This window comes from Macaca fascicularis, chromosome 9 (assembly GCF_037993035.2).
Source record: "Macaca fascicularis isolate 582-1 chromosome 9, T2T-MFA8v1.1".
In the NCBI taxonomy this organism is placed as follows: domain Eukaryota; kingdom Metazoa; phylum Chordata; class Mammalia; order Primates; family Cercopithecidae; genus Macaca; species Macaca fascicularis.
In genome coordinates, this window is record NC_088383.1 from 1,000,710 (window position 1) to 1,020,514 (window position 19,805).

General features: G+C 49.1%; 2 protein-coding genes across 6 annotated transcripts in view; one reads left to right on the forward strand and one right to left on the reverse strand.

The window, feature by feature from the left end:
- DIP2C (disco interacting protein 2 homolog C) overlaps positions 1 to 19,805 on the reverse strand; it is a 375,852-nt gene that overhangs the window by 333,492 nt on the left and 22,555 nt on the right. The gene's annotated exons all lie outside the window — the stretch shown is intronic.
- On the forward strand, positions 748 to 14,999 carry LOC141407755 (uncharacterized). The gene is given in 6 exon segments (XM_074003146.1): positions 748 to 847; positions 850 to 1,159; positions 1,289 to 1,409; positions 13,422 to 13,581; positions 14,020 to 14,161; positions 14,828 to 14,999. Coding segments are annotated over 6 exon segments (975 nt in total). The 5' UTR covers positions 748 to 777.

Consider the following 19,805-nt stretch of genomic DNA (forward strand, 5'->3'; position numbering starts at 1 on the left):
GAGAACAGGGGGAAACTGAGACCACGTCCACATTTGATGGTGGGAGAGAACGGGGGAAACGGGGTCCACGTCCACATTTGATGGTGGCTTTTAATGCACTGCTGCGTGTGTCCCCTTGCCTTCACGAATTTTCAGGTAGTAAGAAAGCAATTTTTCTTATTGGAAAGGAGAAAACTAAGTAACTGTAAAAATAATATAATTTCCTTAAAGCAAAACAACAGAGAACCAATTTTTCCTTTTTTCACATTATCCAATAATTCTAAGACTCAGGGTTTTGTCACGTTACAGCAAATGCCGTTCATTAGGAGGAAATCGGAAGTCAGAACAGTGTGTGCTATTCAAATTATCTATGAATAATTAACTCAAATGTGTTCAGAGTGCTATAAAATGAAATTAACTTATTTTTAGTTTAACCCCAAATCCCCAATCACTTGCCAAATGATCCTCTATGTATCCTATGTAAAGGACAGGGTCTTTCTGGCAGAAAACCATCGAAGTTTTTATTTGCAGTAAGAGAAGCATGCTTCTTATTATCAAACAGGTGCATGGCCCCCTTGCGGGGGGTCGCCCATCACCCGCATCCCCATGCGTCACGGTGTTGCCACACACATCAAAACGCATCAAAACGGAAAAGGAAATGTAAGCAGTGTCTGCTGTCCAAATTTCACGTCAACAACTCCTTATTAGGAAGGCACTTCTGAGCCTTTCCTCCTGCATCTGGGAGCTGCCAGCAACCCAGTTCCAGGAGAGAAAATAGCTCGACACCTCCTGCAGCCCATGGAGTCCTCTTGTTGGGACAAGGTCTCCCCAGGACACAGAAGCCCCCAGCAAGGTCAAGACTAGAGGTCCTGGGGGTGGGTGGTGCTGGGGAGGCCACACGGGGAGGACTGTTCCCTGTTCCCTTCCCCTCAGGAGACAGCTGGCCCGAGGTGACACACCACTGGATGCAATTTCAGGGTCAGGGACCACGGTGCCCGGAGCTGTGGACCACGCCAGCCCACAGCCACTGCATGCCCCAGACCGGGGCTGTGGACCACGCCAGCCCACAGCCATTGCATGCCCCAGACCAACACGAGAAGAGTGCAGACCAACAACATCTTCGTCTACGGCAGGTGTCACGGTTATCGTTCCTAAGAGAGTCCACAGCCACTTCTACTAGGTACCCTCCACTCTTCCCATGCCCCAGCTGGTCCCCCTGTGACAGCTGTGTCCCTGAGAATGGGGTGTGGAGCCGGGGGAAAACACAAAATAAACCACCTGCTATTAGAAACAGCCTCGCTGTCCTCAGGGAGCCGGTCCTGGGGCCAGCCTCACTGGACTCAGGGAGTCGCTTCCAGGACCCCATGGACACCAAATCCAGGCACATTGAAGCCCCACAGGTGGACCTGCCGAACCTGCATGCACAAAGAGTTGGCCCTCCGACACGCGTTTCACATGGCAGGAACACTGTACTTTCTGTGTGTACAAAGTCAGCCCTCCGACACGCATTTCACATGGCAGGAACACTGTACTTTCTGTGTGTACAAAGTCAGCCCTCCGACACGCATTTCACATGGCAGGAACACTGTACTTTCTGTGTGTACAAAGTCAGCCCTCCGACACGCGTTTCACATGGCAGGAACACTGTACTTTCTGTGTGTACAAAGTCAGCCCTCCGACACGCATTTCACATGGCAGGAACACTGTACTTTCTGTGTGTACAAAGTCAGCCCTCCGACACGCGTTTCATATGGCAGGAACACTATTTTCTGCATGTACAAAGTCAGCCTTCCAACATGCGTTTCACATGGCAGGAACACTGTACTTTCTGTGTGTACAGAGTCAGCCCTCCGACACGCATTTCACATGGCAGGAACACTGTACTTTCTGCGTGTACAAAGTCAGCCTTCCAACATGCGTTTCACATGGCAGGAACACTGTACTTTCTGTGTGTACAAAGTCAGCCCTCCGACACGCGTTTCACATGGCAGGAACACTGTACTTTCTGCGTGTACAAAGAGTCGGCCCACCGACACGCGTTTCACGTGGCAGGAACACTGTACTTTCTGTGTGTACAAAGTCAGCCCTCCGACACGCGTTTCACATGGCAGGAACACTATTTTCTGCGTGTACAAAGTCAGCCCTCCGACACGCATTTCACGTGGCAGGAACACTGTACTTTCTGTGTGTACAAAGTCAGCCCTCCGACACGCATTTCACGTGGCAGGAACACTGTACTTTCTGCGTGTACAAAGTCAGCCCTCCGACACGCATTTCACATGGCAGGAACACTGTACTTTCTGCGTGTACAAAGTCAGCCCTCCGACACGCATTTCACGTGGCAGGAACACTGTACTTTCTGCGTGTACAAAGTCAGCCCTCTGACACGCGTTTCACATGGCAGGAACACTATTTTCTGCGTGTACAAAGTCAGCCTTCCGACATGCGTTTCACATGGCAGGAACACTGTACTTTCTGTGTGTAAAAAGTCAGCCCTCCGACACGCGTTTCACATGGCAGGAACACTGTACTTTCTGCGTGTACAAAGTCAGCCCTCTGACACACGTTTCACATGGTAGGAACACTGTACTTTCTGCGTGTACAAAGAGTCGGCCCGCCGACACGCGTTTCACGTGGCAGGAACACTGTATTTTCTGCGTGTACAAAGTCAGCCTTCCGACATGCATTTCACATGTCAGGAACACTGTACTTTCTGTGTGTACAAAGTCAGCCCTCCGACACACGTTTCACATGGCAGGAACACTATTTTCTGCGTGTACAAAGTCAGCCTTCCGACATGCGTTTCACATGGCAGGAACACTGTACTTTCTGTGTGTACAAAGTCAGCCCTCCGACACGCATTTCACATGGCAGAACAGTGTATTTTCTGCGTGTACAGAGTCAGCCCTCCGACACGCATTTCACATGGAAGAACACTGTATTTTCTGCGTGTACACAGTCAGCCCTCCGACACACATTTCACATGGCAGGAACACTATTTTCTGCGTGTACAAAGTCAGCCCTCCGACACGCATTTCACATGGCAGAACACTGTATTTTCTGCGTGTACACAGTCAGCCCTCCGACACTCATTTCACATGGCAGAACACTGTATTTTCTGCGTGTACACAGTCAGCCCTCCGACACGCATTTCACATGGCAGAACACTGTATTTTCTGCGTGTACACAGTCAGCCCTCCGACATGCGTTTCACATGGTAGAACACTGTATTTTCTGCGTGTACACAGTCAGCCCTCCGACACGCGTTTCACATGGCAGAACAGTGTATTTTCTGCGTGTACACAGTCAGCCCTCCGACACGCATTTCACATGGCAGAACACTGTATTTTCTGCGTGTACAGAGTCAGCCCTCCGACACGCATTTCACATGGCAGAACACTGTATTTTCTGCGTGTACAGAGTCAGCCCTCCGACACGCATTTCACATGGTAGAACACTGTATTTTCTGCGTGTACAGAGTCAGCCCTCCGACACGCATTTCACGTTGCAGGAACACTGTATTTTCTGCATGTACAAAGAGTCAGCCCTCCGACATGCATTTCACGTGGCAGGAACACTGTATTTTCTCCCTGAGTTTGGTTGAAAAAATCCACATATAAGTTGACCCGCAAAGCTCAAGCTTGTGTTGTACAAGAGTCAACTGTATGCAACTGACACTGATTCCTACCAACAATTTCCAAATCTTAGCATGACCAGCACGATAAAGAGAATGAGCAAAATTCAAAAACTAAAGCAGAGTTTTTTCCTGTGAGTTGGCGCACTGCGTATCCCCTGGGAGAAAGACCACACTGGCTGCTGACCAAACTCCACCGGCCTCTTCCTCCGTCCTGAGGGCATCTTCCTCCATCCTGACAGCAGCCTGGGCTTACCTCAGTCCCAGGGCGGGGGAGGAGGACGCACTGTGCACCCTCCCAGCTCTCCTCCGCCCCTTCCCTCAGGCTGGCCCAAGAGCAGCCTGGACAGTCAGGTGCTCAGGACACCGAGCTGCCCCTCCTCCGCCCACAGCCTCAGGCCACCTGTCTCATCTGTGACTGAGAAACAGAGCTGCAGCTGGAGGCGGGAGGCGGGACACGCTGGGATCTACCCATGGCCAGGCCGAGCTGCTCGGATCACTCAAGCTTCACTTTCATCACTTGCTCTACCAAATAAACTAGAATAAAATACGCCACGTCCTCCTTTCCACACACTCCCAAGCCTCCCATCCCACTTCCCGGAGCTGACCCCATAAGAACACTTTCTGCACCTTTCCAGGTATTTTCTATCCTCCTCAAGCACAGAACCACATTCAGAGTGATTTTTTTTTTTTTTTTTTAACAGAAATGGCACCAGGGCAGATGATGATTTTTTTGGACCATTTCTTTACTTTCTTGGGCATTTTCCGCACCAGGACAGATGGGCTCTGCTCTCCTTCCTCCCCACCGAAGGCTGCCTCACAGCAGCCACACACAGAGCCGTAAGCCCTCGCAAGACTGTGGGTGTCTCGGGGTGCCCCACGTCCCCAAAGACCAAGGGGTCACAGATCCACACTGTCCAACAACACTTCAGACACGGCCTCGAGCCTGGGAGCCCTGCTGGCCAGGCCAGCCCCAGAACAGAGGTGTGAGGGGTGACGTCTGCACTTCTTTTAAAAAAAGGCAGATATTCAGTGCCACATTTAAAACGGTCATGACGGCCAGGCACAGTGGCTCATGCCTGTAATGCCAGCACTTTGGGAGGCCAAGGTGGGCAGATCACTTGAAGTCAGGAGTTCAAGACCAGCCTGGCCAACACAGTGAGACCGCTGTCACTACTAAAAATACAAAAATTAGCTGGACATGGTGGCAGGCACCTGTAATCCCAGCTACTCGGGAGGCTGAGACACAAGATTCTCTTGAACCCTGGAAGCAGAGGTTGCAGTGAGCTGAAATCATGCCACTGCAATCCAGCCTGGGTGACAGAGCATGACTCTGTCTCAAAAATAAAAATAATAATAACAAAAGAAAAAAAAAACAACATATGCATTCCTAGTCCCTTGGAGCTGCAGCAACAAAGCTGGTGATATATTTTGGGTGTTTCTAATCAACGTGTTCCATGAGCCACACTGCAAGACTCAACCTTGACCCTGCTACAGTAATCATCTATTACAAAAAAGAGCCATAACTCTGTCTCCTACTAAAATATCCTAATTGAGACATGTTAACAGAATACATTTCTTTGGGTGAGAAAGTCTCCACCAGGGTGGGGAACAGATGGCCCACCGATTGTGCTGTGGCCCTAACCACCAAGGACTCACGAATCATCCACAGCAAGGCTGGCAACTCAAAAAGAACACCGATTGCTCTTTCACATTAATTCTTAAACCTTGAGAAACCAAAGTTCTCTTTGTAACAGACGAGAAAGGATGAAGTCAGAAGTAGCTCAGCAGAGATGCACCAACTCTTTTTTTTTTTTTTTTTTTGAGACGGAGTCTCGCTCTGCCGCCCAGGCTGGAGTGCAGTGGCCAGATCTCAGCTCACTGCAAGCTCCGCCTCCCAGGTTCCCGCCATTCTCCCGACTCAGCCTCCCGAGTAGCTGGACTACAGGTGCCCGCCACTATGCCCAGCTAATGTTTTTGTATTTTTAGTAAAGACGGGGTTTCACTGTGTTAGCCAGGATGGTCTCGATCTCCTGACCTCGTGATCCGCCCGTCTCCGCCTCCCAAAGTGCTGGGATTACAGGCATGAGCCACCGCGCCCGGCCGCAGAGATGCACCAACTCTTCCCAGGGAGAGACAGCCCTTGCTAATCACGTCTGGATTAACGGATGCGCTAAAAGCATCTCTTCCAACAGGGACACAGACTGCAAACAGGAATGCCATAAACACCTTCCCCAGATTACCCAGTCCTGACCCATCCACCCCTCAGGAGGTCCCCAGCCAAGTCCAGTAAGGAAATGACCCCACAGCAGACGCAGGTGCAGGCAGTGAGGGCAGTGGCGTCAGGGAATTCCGCCGTAAACCTTGGCAGGACGCAGGGAGGTGCATCTCTCCTTATCAGGCACTGTGGAGATTCGCTAGTGTCGCTTTCATTCTTCACAGCTGCTATCTGATCTCTTGCTAATCAGTGTTTTCCTGACAACAAAGTCAAGGTTTCCCTGAAGAGACTGCCAGATGAAAGAAAGGGAGAAGAGACAGAAATGCCCGAAGCCCGTTTCTGTACCCAGCTGGACAGGTGAAGTCATTTAAGTGCAGGATGATCTGGCCATTCCAAATATGCAGGGCTTTCCAATTTTGTTAAAATGAAACCCAGCCTTTCAAAAGGCCCGGACTTCCCACAATGCATGGTATTTATAGTGTGGAGGGCACTGTAGAGAAGTTATCAGAGGGTTCACGACAGCAAGATCCACGCAGGCTCTGCCATGTGCCAGGCACGAGACACTGTTTACATAAAACACGTCATTTCACCCTACACAGAGTCCACAGACTGCTCCACATTTCACCCTACACAGAGTCCACTGACTGTTTCACATTTCACCCTACAGAGTCCACCGACTGCTCCACATTTCACCCTACACAGAGTCCACCGACTGCTCCACATTTCACCCTACAGAGTCCACCGACTGTTTCACATTTCACCCTACAGAGTCCACAGACTGCCCCACATTTCACCCTACACAGTCCACAGACTGCTCCACATTTCACCCTACACAGTCCACAGACTGCTCCACATTTCACCCTACAGAGTCCACAGACTGCTCCACATTTCACCCTACAGAGTCCACAGACTGCTCCACATTTCACCCTACACAGTCCACAGACTGCTCCACATTTCACCCTACACAGTCCACACACTGCCCCACATTTCACCCTACAGAGTCCACCGACTGCTCCACATTTCACCCTACACAGTCCACAGACTGCTCCACATTCCACCCTACAGAGTCCACAGACTGCCCCACATTTCACCCTACAGAGTCCACCGACTGCTCCACATTTCACCCTACACAGAGTCCACAGACTGCTCCACATTTCACCCTACACAGAGTCCACAGACTGCTCCACATTTCACCCTACAGAGTCCACAGACTGCTCCACATTTCACCCTACAGAGTCCACAGACTGCCCCACATTTCACCCTACAGAGTCCACAGAATGCCCCACATTTCACCCTACAGACTCCACAGACTGTTTCACATTTCACCCTACAGAGTCCACAGACTGCTCCACATTTCACCCTACACAGAGTCCACCGACTGCTCCACATTCCACCCTACAGAGTCCACAGACTGCTCCACATTTCACCCTACAGAGTCCACAGAATGCCCCACATTTCACCCTACAGACTCCACAGACTGTTTCACATTTCACCCTACAGAGTCCACAGACTGCTCCACATTTCACCCTACACAGAGTCCACAGACTGCTCCACATTCCACCCTACAGAGTCCACAGACTGCTCCACATTCCACCCTACAGAGTCCACAGACTGCCCCACATTTCACCCTACAGAGTCCACAGAATGCCCCACATTTCACCCTACAGACTCCACAGACTGTTTCACATTTCACCCTACACAGTCCACAGACTGCCCCACATTTCACCCTACACAGTCCACAGACTGCCCCACATTTCACCCTACACAGAGTCCACAGACTGTTTCACATTTCACCCTACGGAGTCCACAGAATGCCCCACATTTCACCCTACAGAGTCCACAGAATGCCCCACATTTCACCCTACAGACTCCACAGACTGTTTCACATTTCACCCTACACAGTCCACAGACTGCCCCACATTTCACCCTACACAGTCCACAGACTGCCCCACATTTCACCCTACACAGAGTCCACAGACTGTTTCACATTTCACCCTACAGAGTCCACAGACTGCCCCACATTTCACCCTACACAGTCCACAGACTGCCCCACATTTCACCCTACAGAGTGCACAGACTGCTCCACATTTCACCCTACAGAGTCCACAGACTGCTCCACATTTCACCCTACACAGAGTCCACAGACTGCCCCACATTTCACCCTACACAGAGTCCACAGACTGCTCCACATTTCACCCTACACAGAGTCCACAGACTGCTCCACATTTCACCCTACACAGTCCACAGACTGCCCCACATTTCACCCTACACAGAGTCCACAGACTGTTTCACATTTCACCCTACAGAGTCCACAGACTGCCCCACATTTCACCCTACAGAGTCCACAGACTGTTTCACATTTCACCCTACAGAGTCCACAGACTGCCCCACATTTCACCCTACACAGTCCACAGACTGCCCCACATTTCACCCTACAGAGTCCACAGACTGCTCCACATTTCACCCTACAGAGTCCACAGACTGCTCCACATTTCACCCTACAGAGTCCACAGACTGCTTCACAGAACACCACCAAAGGGGACCATCAAATGATCCCCAAGAAGTAACGAGCGCCTTAAAAGTAAGAAAACTGCCGGGCGCGGTGGCTCACGCCTGTGATCGCAGCACTTTGGGAGGCCGCGACGGGCGGATCACAAGGTCAGGAGATCGAGACCATCCTGGCTAACACGGTGAAACCCCGTCTCTACTAAAAAATACAAGAAATTAGCCAGGCGCGGTGGCGGGCGCCTGTAGTCCCAGCTACTCGGGAGGCTGAGGCGGAAGAATGGCGTGAACCTGGGAGGCAGAGCTTGCAGTGAGCTGAGATCGCGCCACTGCACTCCAGCCTGGGCGACAGAGCGAGACTCCGTCTCAAAAAAAAAAAGTGAGAAAGCCAACTTCCTCCCCCTCTCTTAACTCCCTCTCCTCATTTCCACAGAACCAAAGAAATATGAAGGGCCAGTGACACCCCACTGAAGAACGCTCTCCTGGTGGTTACACTCTGTACACAGGGAGCACAACCCTGCTCCGTGCTGCCTGAGGCTACTATTCTATACTACACTAGTACGATCTGTTTGTTCTATTCTATACTATTCCATTCTCTACGATAGAACACTACAGTTTCATTCTATACCATGTAATACTGTACTATCTGTTCTGTTCTATACTATTTTCTTCCATACGGAAAGGAGTTAGCCAGCTTGCTTTAAGCAGATAGTCAGGGAAGGGTCCCAGAGAGCCTCCCGCCCATGTTTTGTGCAGATAGGGGGACTTGCACGGGGGGCTCGCCTAAACATGCTCACAGCAGACTAAGGGCCCCCATGCGCACGGGGGAATGGGGTGGAGCCACCAGAAATTCACTCCTTACACAGACAGGGAGCCCAGCCCCAAGGAGCCCAGCCCCATCAGCTTCTATATAAAAGCCCTTGTAGTCAGCTGGGAAGGGGGCAACCAGCAACCTGCTCTCAGGACCCCTCTTTTCGCTGAGAGCTTAACTTTTAGCTTAACAAGTTCCACTGCACTCACTCTTCGATGTCCCCGTGCCTGTTTCTTCCCGGTCATGAGACAAGAACCTGGACCCAGCCGAGTTAAAGAGCAAAACTCCTGCATCAGTGCTACAGAACACTATCCTCTCTGTTCTGTGCCATGCGACTCTACTATTCCACACCACACTACGTAATATTAATACTATGCTGTATGTTCTAATCTAGACTGTATTATGCTATGCAATACTACGTCATTAGTTCAACTGTATACTCTACAATACTATCCCACTTGTTCTATTCTAGACCATGTAATACTATTTGTCCTATTGTATACTATACTACATAATGTTACACTGTTTCTTCTATGCTACCCTATACAACATTATACTATTTGTTCTATTCTGCGCTACACTGTATAATTCTATTTTGTTTGTTCCATTCTATACAATATCTTGCATCACTTTACCATGCTCCACGATACAAGAGTAGAGCCAGTTATACGTTCATAATCTCTTTTCCAAGCTCTTACCCAGTAAGAAATGTGATGCTTTACTATGCCTCACATAAATGCACATTTCATGATAATCAATGCCATTTCCTATGGTTATAGAATTCTGTCTCTATGATTCTATTGATATGGTTTATTTGGGCTTTTCTGTAAGTCCTTTGCAGTGTCTGGTTTCCTAGTGAAAAGATGACTAAGGTCCCGATAAGATCCTACGAAACCAGCATCCACACAGGCTCACCTGTGTGCACACTGCTGGACTCCGTGTTGAAGAAGTGACAGGAAGACAGACGGCTGTCGGTGGATGGAAGGCAACAAGGACAGAGTAGATTCCAGAACTGAGACATGTACCAAGGCTCTGGCACAGCTGAGGGTCGATCCCAATTCTAGCCTCTCACAGAAAGGCAGAGGAGACTTAGCACAAAGAGCATGGAACTTTGCTTTAATAAAGCAAATGCTTACCATCCACTGTGAGGAGCTCAAGGAGAAATGGCAGTAGGCTCTACTAATAACTACTGCTTTAAAAAATGGAAGGGAGAGGGTACATTTTCACATGGGCCATGTGGAAAGTTGGCTGGACCTGCCGCTGGACCTGATGCTGGACCTGCCACTGGACCTGCCCCTGGACCTGCCGCTGGACCTGCTGCTGGACCTGCAGCTGGACCTGTCCCTGGACCTGCTGCTGGACCTGATGCTGGACCTGACGTTGGACCTGACACTGGACCTATCCCTGGACCTGCCGCTGGACCTGCCACTGAACTGCTAACAAATGCTGCAGATTTTTATGGAGAGAAAAGTACAATGCGTCTGAGAGCAGCTGTCCCAGCTCTGGATGAAGCCGGCAGAAAAAGGAAGCAGCAGCGACGCTGGTATCATTCAGTGGGCAGAGTCAATGACCCTCCTCTAAGTCCAGCAAAGCTCAACCTGCATGTCTGCAACTAGAAATACCAATCATAAGCCAGACCTCCCGGCAAATATCACCATTGACCCGCTGTAATTCTGTGTGGTGTATTATGTCCCATGCACAGGAAATCATTCACAAAGCCATTAACAAGGAAGTATTAACATGACTTTTAATGCAATATAACAGCTTTGCACCCATTTAACATATATTTAACTCCAATGGTATATGTAAATATATATTTTATAGAACATCAGGCATGTTTACCTAATGGCTCGAACCTTCACAATGTCTCTCTCCCTGAGAGGACAGCAGAGTATCCCATGCACTGTCTCCAGGAATATGCCCCTCCCAGAGAGGACTCACAAATCCAATGTGCACATGCATGCATGCACAGACACGTATCACACACACACATGCACATGCACACCTACATGCAATACATACATTCACACGTGCACATACATTCACATAATCACATAATACCAACACATAACACATGCATGCACACATATCACACACACACGCACATGCACACGCACACCTACATGCAATACATACAGTCACACATGCACACACATTCACATAATCACATAATACCAACACATAACACATGCATGCACAGACATATATCACACACACACATACACAGGCACACGCACACCTACATGCAATACATACATTCACACATGCACACACATTCACATAATCACATAATACCAACACATAACACATGCATGCACATACACACAACACTCAAACACACATGCACAAACATACACACAACACTCAAACACACATATACATATACATTCTGACCCACACACATAGGTAAATGCAGACATAACATGCACAAATGTACATGTATAACTATACACACACGAGCATCCATGCATTTATACTTGCACATATGTGCACTCTCGTGCCTAAACATGTAACACATGCACACACATACATGCAACACAAATACACATGCACACATATACACATGCATGCACATGTACATTACACACAAAGGCACACATACATGCACAACACATATACATGCAATACACACTTTCATACACATAAATGCAAACACACATACATATATACAGCCCTCAAAGACCCCATTATTCAATTCTAAACAAAGTGGTTTATCCCCCAAATGTACCTTCCCGTAATTAATAAGCTCTACTGCACATTTCTTGTTTCAAATAATGAGGTCTCACACAGAGCACACACACATTTATACTCCAATACGTGTGAACATATAAATAGAAATAGGCACACGTGCACGAAGACCCTCTTCTGTAAAGGTATTCTCAAACTTGAACTGAACGAATTCTGCTAATTATAGTCAGAGTCAGCAAAGATATATATTTGACCTCGGAATGAATATACTCGTTCTTTTCGTTACCCCTGGCAACAGCAAGAATGTAAAACAGAGTTGTGTGATACGATGCCACTTATTCAATCCCACTTCCTGGGATCTGACCCACTTGTAATAGCGTTTCTGTCTGAGTGATTTCCTTCTGACTAAAATCATGAGATAATTCCTTCCCTTCCTGCTTTCTCTTTCCCAGGCCTTTTCACTACCCTTTCATCATCTCGGAAACTAAATCATAGTTGTCAAAATGGAAGGCAAAGAAACAGCCTTAGGAGAGAATCCCACAATGGAATGGACCCAAGACAGGAAAAAAATATTCTTTTTGAAAATGTACAAAAGGCAAAGTCAAGAGGCCTGGGTTCCCTCTCACGACAGAAACAGACATTGGCAAAGCAAGTCGCTCAGCACAGTTCAGCTCTGTGGATGAAACAGAGATTCTAGTCCTTGTCCCTGTTTCAAGCTCTGTGTATGAAACAGATTCTAGCCCTTGTCTCTGTTTCATGATGTTGCAGTGAAGGAAACAAAACAGACAAAGGGCACAGGCTGGAGAAAAGGATTTTAAAGGATGACTTTTAAAATGTGCACCTGCTTTTCAAGGGCATAATGAGGACACTACCAAGTATATTAAAGCTGATCTATAAGAGACGGGTATAAAGACTCTACAAGGTCATTAGACTTACAAAGAAAACAAATCACATTCTCCTAGCATCACCAGTCAGGTGTTCCACAAACACTAAGAATAGCCACCACAACGGGATCCACTATGAGGTGTCAAAACATAACCCAGGAAGCGTGGCCGAGAGCTCCTATAACCTGATTTCTAGGAATCTAATTTTAACCATCCTCACAGCTAGCACATCACAAAAATACAGAGCTCCAAATGCCGTAACACAAGTGCTAACAACACCTAGCCAAAAATATACGAGGCATTTCAGGCAAAAATCCCAGAATCAGAAGAACACAAGTTTTCTAAGTTCTTCAAAAGCTGGTGCTGGTTGAGGCTCTTCTGCAGACTTCAACAAAAGACACGCTAGAATTAGCCATTGACGGTAACCCTGAGTCAACACGCACAGTGTTCGGAAAAGCACAAGGCCTGCTCCGGCTTGAGACCCCTGGGAACTTTCTCTGGACCGCACCGAGTGGACGACTTTGAGAACTCAAAATAACCAACAACCAGTCCATGAACAGAGAAAGAAGACTGCAGCCTCCCTGGGGACCTGGCTCCATGCCTGCCACCTTTCTTCCGGATACCTTTGCCCTTCCTGGCTCCCTCCTCCACCTGGAGATGCTCTGGGTTCAGGCCCCTCTCCAGTTGTGTCTCGGTCCACAGCTGGCTGCCCATGTAAAGCACCAGGCCTTGAAGGACCATCTCCACCTGCTTCCTGTACTTCCCACCCACTTCCCAGCCATGACGCCCAGGCTCTGGCTGCTCTCAGGGATCAGGGCCGCCAGGCTCCCCTCGCAGGCTCCAACTGGAGTCCTGCCCCCTGGTTTTCAGCAACACTTGGGACTTTCTCCTGGAAACTCTCGGCTCTGGGCTTTAGTGAACGGCGCCATCCAGCTCTTCTCTGGACTCTAAGCAGGGCCTTTTCTGGGTCTTCCAACCCTTCCTCCATTTCCAAATGTGGGCTTTCCTTTGGCCTCCTCTCTCCAGACATGCACGCCTCACACTCTGGCTACTTGACCTGCACTTCTACCTAAGAGGCTCCCAAATGCTCCCTGCTCCAGATTTTCCCCAAGCCTCCTCCTGTATTTCCAAACTTGCAGCTTGCAGTGGTGTCTCTAAGTGTCTCCAAGTCAGGTCCACACTTGCTTCTCCTCCTGATCTCCGGCAAAGCACAACGCCGACCTCGGAGTGCAGACTCGCAGCTTCATCCACTTTCCTGTACTCCCTCTTCCCCTCCTGACCCAGGCACCGAATTGCTCAGCTCACTGGCTGCCTTCTCACCTCCTCCGGCCACGGCGAGTGCCCTGCATGAGCCTGCCCTGTCCCCGCCAGCTCCACGGCACGCCGCACATCAGAGACACGATTCTCTCCGAAACCCTCAGTGGCTCCCTAGTATCTGACAGGTAAGGACTTCCACATTCTGGCCCCAATCTAACTTTCTGGCCTCAGATATGCTCATGCATATTTTATCTATGCAAAGAGAGTACAGGCCTCACACCTGCTCTCATTCCTGGGCTCCTAGCTCCTCCTGAAGGTGCTGCACGAGGTACCTATGCACCTTCCAAACACTGAGTGAATACGCACTTGGAGAACACTTACTTGATAATTTTGTGGCATTGCCAGATAACGTGGACAAAGTGAGAACTACGCAGGTGTGTGGATGCTGCCTTGCCCAGACCTCACTCACCCAGACACTCTCGGATGCTCAAGGTGACCAGCCCTATTGGCGCACAGGCAGGCGCAGGCTGCACCCCCACAGCTGGGCCCCACGAGCTGAACTCTAACCATGAAGCAGTTGTTTGCTCCTAAACCTGTTCTTGCCAGTGTACTTGTTACACATTACTGAAACCAGTAAAGTATGACTCCAAAGAGAGAATAACTGTATGAAAACCAAGTTGGATGCCTTTCAAAGACTTGATAGAGGTGAATTTTTATTTCATTTTAATCTTTTTTAAATTGCTATCAAATTAGGTATGGGCAAAAAATATATACAATGTTTGAGGAAATACTTTTTAAAGGTTTCCAATCTAACTTATCTTGTTTCTCTTGTGTTGCCTTTTCTCTTCTAGAAGAATAAAAACTGTGGCAGGCCTGCGATGGCTGTGGTTGAGGAAAGAGGCCACAGCCACAGCCAACAGAACCATGCTCAGCAGCAGCCTAGCCCCGCGTGGAAGAGGCGTGAACACTCTCGGGAGAGGTGGATGTGCACTAACGGTTCCCAGCTCTGACCTCTTTGATTAACTGAATATGGTGATTGGTTTTATCTGAACGTCAGACAAAAGGGTGTCTACGTCCAGGAAAGACTCTAAACATTCTGGACCCGTCCTGGGGCAGAGGGTGACCGTGACCAGTGATACCGCTCTCTAGGGGGCAGCATGGTCTGCAGAGGGGGAGACCCCTGGGGCAGCCCTACCCCAGCGTGGGTGAGTTTCTGTTGTAATTCTATGTCCAGTGTAAATAAACTGTGGAAAACTGGGAGATGGTACAAGAAAGCAAGGTTGCCAACTAAATGAATAGAAAGATCTACAAGGGAAGGCTGAGATCGGCTGAAATCAGCTGAAATAGGCTTGGGAAAGTAAAGGCCAGGCTGGAACTTCATAACGGCTTTCGAGGCTCGAGAACACGGACGGTAGCTGCCCTGTCCATCCCAGGAGAGAACAGACGGGCTTGGTTGGAAAGCACTTCCCTGACTAAAAGTGTCTTTAAAAAGAGAAATCTCAGAATTGCCCTCCCTGGAACGCTTTAACCCTTCATGGAACACAGCAGAAATTCCACAGCCCTGCATCCCAGGAAGCAGGGACAGGACAGCAGCCTCCAGCACAGAGAAGCACTTAGAGGCATAAGCAGCTATGCAAAGATGGCACGATCCGTGCCTCAAAAAGGCCAAGATCTCTGAGAAATAAAGTTGTATGCAGATTTATACCTGGGCAGCTTTAAATGCATGTGCCATGACAGTTCCGGAAGCTTGTCTACTCGAAGGTCCACATTCAGGTACGTTTCACAGTCACCACAATTAGACTTTCAGAAATTTAAAACTCTTAATGAAGAAATGCAAACCTGCACGTCTCACGCCACCACCTAAAGCAGCGGTTCTCAAGTAGGGGCGATTCTGCTGGGAAGAGGGATGCTGATGGCATCGTGGGAGGCAGAGGTGTGACACTGAGCACCACAGGCACCGAGAACAGTCTCCTCCTCACAAAGGCTCCCCACAAGGGCTCCGGGGGGCCACACCAGAGGATGGGAGGCAGGGGTGACACTCAGCACCGCAGGCACTGAGGACAGCCTCCTCCTCACAAAGGCTCCCTACAGAGGCTCCAGGAGACCACACCAGAGGATGGGAGGCAGGGGTAATGCTCAGAATTGCAGGCACCGAGAACAGTCTCCTCCTCACAAAGGCTCCCCACAAGGGCTCCGGGGGGCCACACCAGAGGACGGGAGGCAGGGGTGACACTCAACACTGTAGGGACCAAGGATAGCCTCCTCCTCACAAAGCCTCCCCACAGAGGCTCCGGGGAGCACACCAGAGGATGGGAGGCAGGGGTGACAGCACCACAGGCACTGAGGACAGCCTCCTCCTCACAAAGCCTCCCCACAGAGGCTCTGGGGAGCACACCAGAGGATGGGAGGCAGGGGTGACAGCACCGCAGGCACTGAGGACAGCCTCCTCCTCACAAAGCCTCCCCACAGAGGCTCCGGGGGGCCACACCAGAGGGCGGGAGGCAGGGGTGACACTCAGCACTGCAGGGACCAAGGATAGCCTCCTCCCTGGAGAAAAAAACAAAGACAGGAAAAAACAAAGGCTCCCCACAAGGGCTCTGGGGGGGCCACAACAGAGGGTGGGAGGCAGGGGTGATGCTCAGCATCACAGGCACTGAGGACGGCCTCCCACAAAGGCTCCTCTGGGCCAGAGCATCCATAGTGCTGAGCGGAAAAGCCCGGACACAAAGGATCAAGTGTTTTCAACGTAGCTCAGGGCATCTCCACACAGGAACTCCCATCTGCCTGTTGTGCAAAGTCTGGGGACTTGCAATCAATAAACCTTCACAAGACACAACACATGGACCTAACAATTCTATTTCGCTCTGGGAGAGAGAAAAGAAGGAATGGTTTGGGGAGATGCATTGAAATTCCGTGAGTTCTTGACTAAAAATCACCAAGTCCGCTGTGTTCTGTTATCAGCAGTCCTGGGTAGGCCCAGACCCACCTCACTGCCAGCGGGACCCAGGCAAGGCTTTAAACCCCAAACGTCCCTTTTCGTAACACTGGCTGTTTCGTGTGGTTAATAAATCATCCAATAAGATGACACACATAAGCCTAGTTATAAACCTGGCACATTAACGCTATTGATCATTGTCAGACATCCGGGTTAATCAACTTCACAATGCTACAGAGAAATCATTGGTACTAAGAGTTGTAAGGAAGATTTTTTTAAATTTATGTACCTCAATTTTTATAGTTACTTTTTACATTTTAAAAAATGTATATTCTAAAATATTTTTGATATTTTAAAATGTTAATGTATCAAGCATTTTAAAATGCACCAAATATATATCTACTAATACATAGGGAATTTTTAAATAAATATCAGGGTAGAAGGAATTAAAACTCCTAACATAACACTAAATAGACAGGAAAAAACAAAGTAGAGAGTTCTCACAGATTCCTGAAGGAATATATTGTAACAAAGCTCAAAAAGTACATTAAAACCTTTATAACTATAAAATGTTTTAATTACCAACTAACAAGAAACTATCTACTGAATCGCGACTAGCAGATCCCCAAATCTGTTCAACACCTGTACCCTAGCCTGGGTCTGCTGAGGAACAGATCGATTCTGTTGGAGTTGACCTCAAAATTAAAAAAAAAAAAAAAAAAAAAAAAAAAAAGCTTTAAAGATTTAGATTTCCTGAATAAAACAGAAAATAAAAATAACATTCCTGCACCTGTGAGTTGACTCTAATTTATTTTTTACTTTGGATGGGTCATAAAATATACATAGATACCTTCACCATGCTTTATATTATATACTCGTGACTCTTAATTCATTATTAACCTCACTCTGTAGCTAAATTCTAATACCAATCATGGTGGCATCATTAAGACATTGTTCTAGGTGCTTTTTTAACTGAAAAGAAATGGGGGATAGGTAATAAATAATTATGTAATCTAAAGGAAAAGTTTGAATTGTATGAGTCCAGGAATGCTATCATCTAGCATGGAAAATACTTTCAACAGTTCCAGGAAACTTCACATAAGAAACACTAAATAAACTCTAAGTCCAGTATGAGTTAGAGACATTTCCAACAGAAAAGCACACACAGTGGGTTGGGAGCGCCTGGATTTTCTCTAGCAAAGACTCGTGGAATCCATGCTTTCACCGCCACGTGACGAGGCACCACGGACTGGGACGCGGCCTCCACCCTCCAGACACACACGCTGCGCGAAACCACAGCCAGATTCTCACACTGGGGAATCCCTGGGCGAAGACCTCACGTGACTTTCCTCCTCGGCAGCTTCCCCAAAACAAAACACATCAATCAAACGAACCCGAGAGCGAAAGGAAACCAAGAGCCAGCCTTATCTCTTACAGGAACACTCCATAAATCTCAGACGAATTCCCTCATCCTTCCACACCATCTGCTGATAAGAGGTCAATAACCAAGTGGAAATCACTCAGAGAGGCGCTTTCCCTCCCCCAGCAGACGTGGAAGTCTTCGCCGTGGCGTTTATGGGGCGCTCTAACTTTTAAGCGCTGGCCGTCCCCAACGCAGGCCGGCAGGGCCCTGGAAAAGCAGAGGCCCCGCAGCTCCTCCCTGGACGCGGGCCGTAGTGGAGGAAGCGAGAGCGGCTGCGAGTTCGTGGGAAAGAAGCGCTATTTGGAGTAACACAAGACCACGTAACACAGGTAATTGTGAGTTTTTGTTCTCTCCGAACTGGCCTCATTATTATTAATTATTCCTCCAGCACCTACTGGGAAGGTGAGAAGAAAGCAAAGGGCGTCACTCCCCACCCGCGAAAGCCTCGCAGCATCCCTGGAAAAGCGAACGAGAAGAACGGCTGGTCTGCGTTCAGAGCGGGTGAGCAGCAGGTGAGAATCCAGAGCGCCCCGCCTCCCTCCCTGGCCGCCCTCCTGCACCGATGTGAACACGTGCACAACAGCCGCCTGGGGAAGCCGCTGGCTCCCAGAGCCCGGGCCGCTGCAGCAGAATCACCGAGACTGAGATCCTGCGGCCTGAGTTGGGGCCGGGGAAACCACGCCTGCAGGACTGCCGGTTTCTGCACAGGTAACATGGAACTGGGGGGTAAGCAAAGCTGACGAGGTGGGCCCGTGGCCTGTCTGCACACAGGTATTAAAAGTTCAATAGCCGTGGTGGCAGCAGCTGAGCAGGCTACACAGGACGCAGCTGGGGTCTGGACCTGGGCCTGGGGGCCGGTGGAAGGCACGTGTGTTGAGGCGTGTAGTCAGGGCCGGCCTACTTCCCCAGGCCTACAAGGACAAATGTAGCTCCCCAGGAAATACAGGCAGCCCCTGCCGGCAAGCTGCCCCAAGAAGCAGTGCACCCCCCAAAATCAGAAGCAGTCAAGCTGACCCCCACCTCATCTAAAAGAGCAGGGCACCAGGGAGAGGGCACCCACCCAGTCTCCTAATCGTAAAGGACATTCATAGCAACACCACAAAAAAGAAACACGACTGTTCTGAGCCGGAAAAGTGAAATTTAAAACATTAAATATACAGGTTCTAACTAAGAGGCAGACAGACCCGGCGCTGTGGCTCATGCCTGTAATCCCAACCCCTTGGATGGCCGAGGCGGGTGGATCACTTGAGGTCAGGAGTTCGAGATCAGCCTGGCCAACATGGTGAAACCCCATCTCTACTAAAAATGCAAAAATTACCCAGATGTGGTGGCGGGCACCTGTAATCCCAGCTACTTAGGAGGCTGAGGCAGGAGAATTGCTTGAACCCGGGAGGTGGAGGTTGCAGTGAGCCAAGATTGCACCACCGCACTCCAGCCTGGGCAACTCCTTCTCAAAAAAAGTAAAATAAAA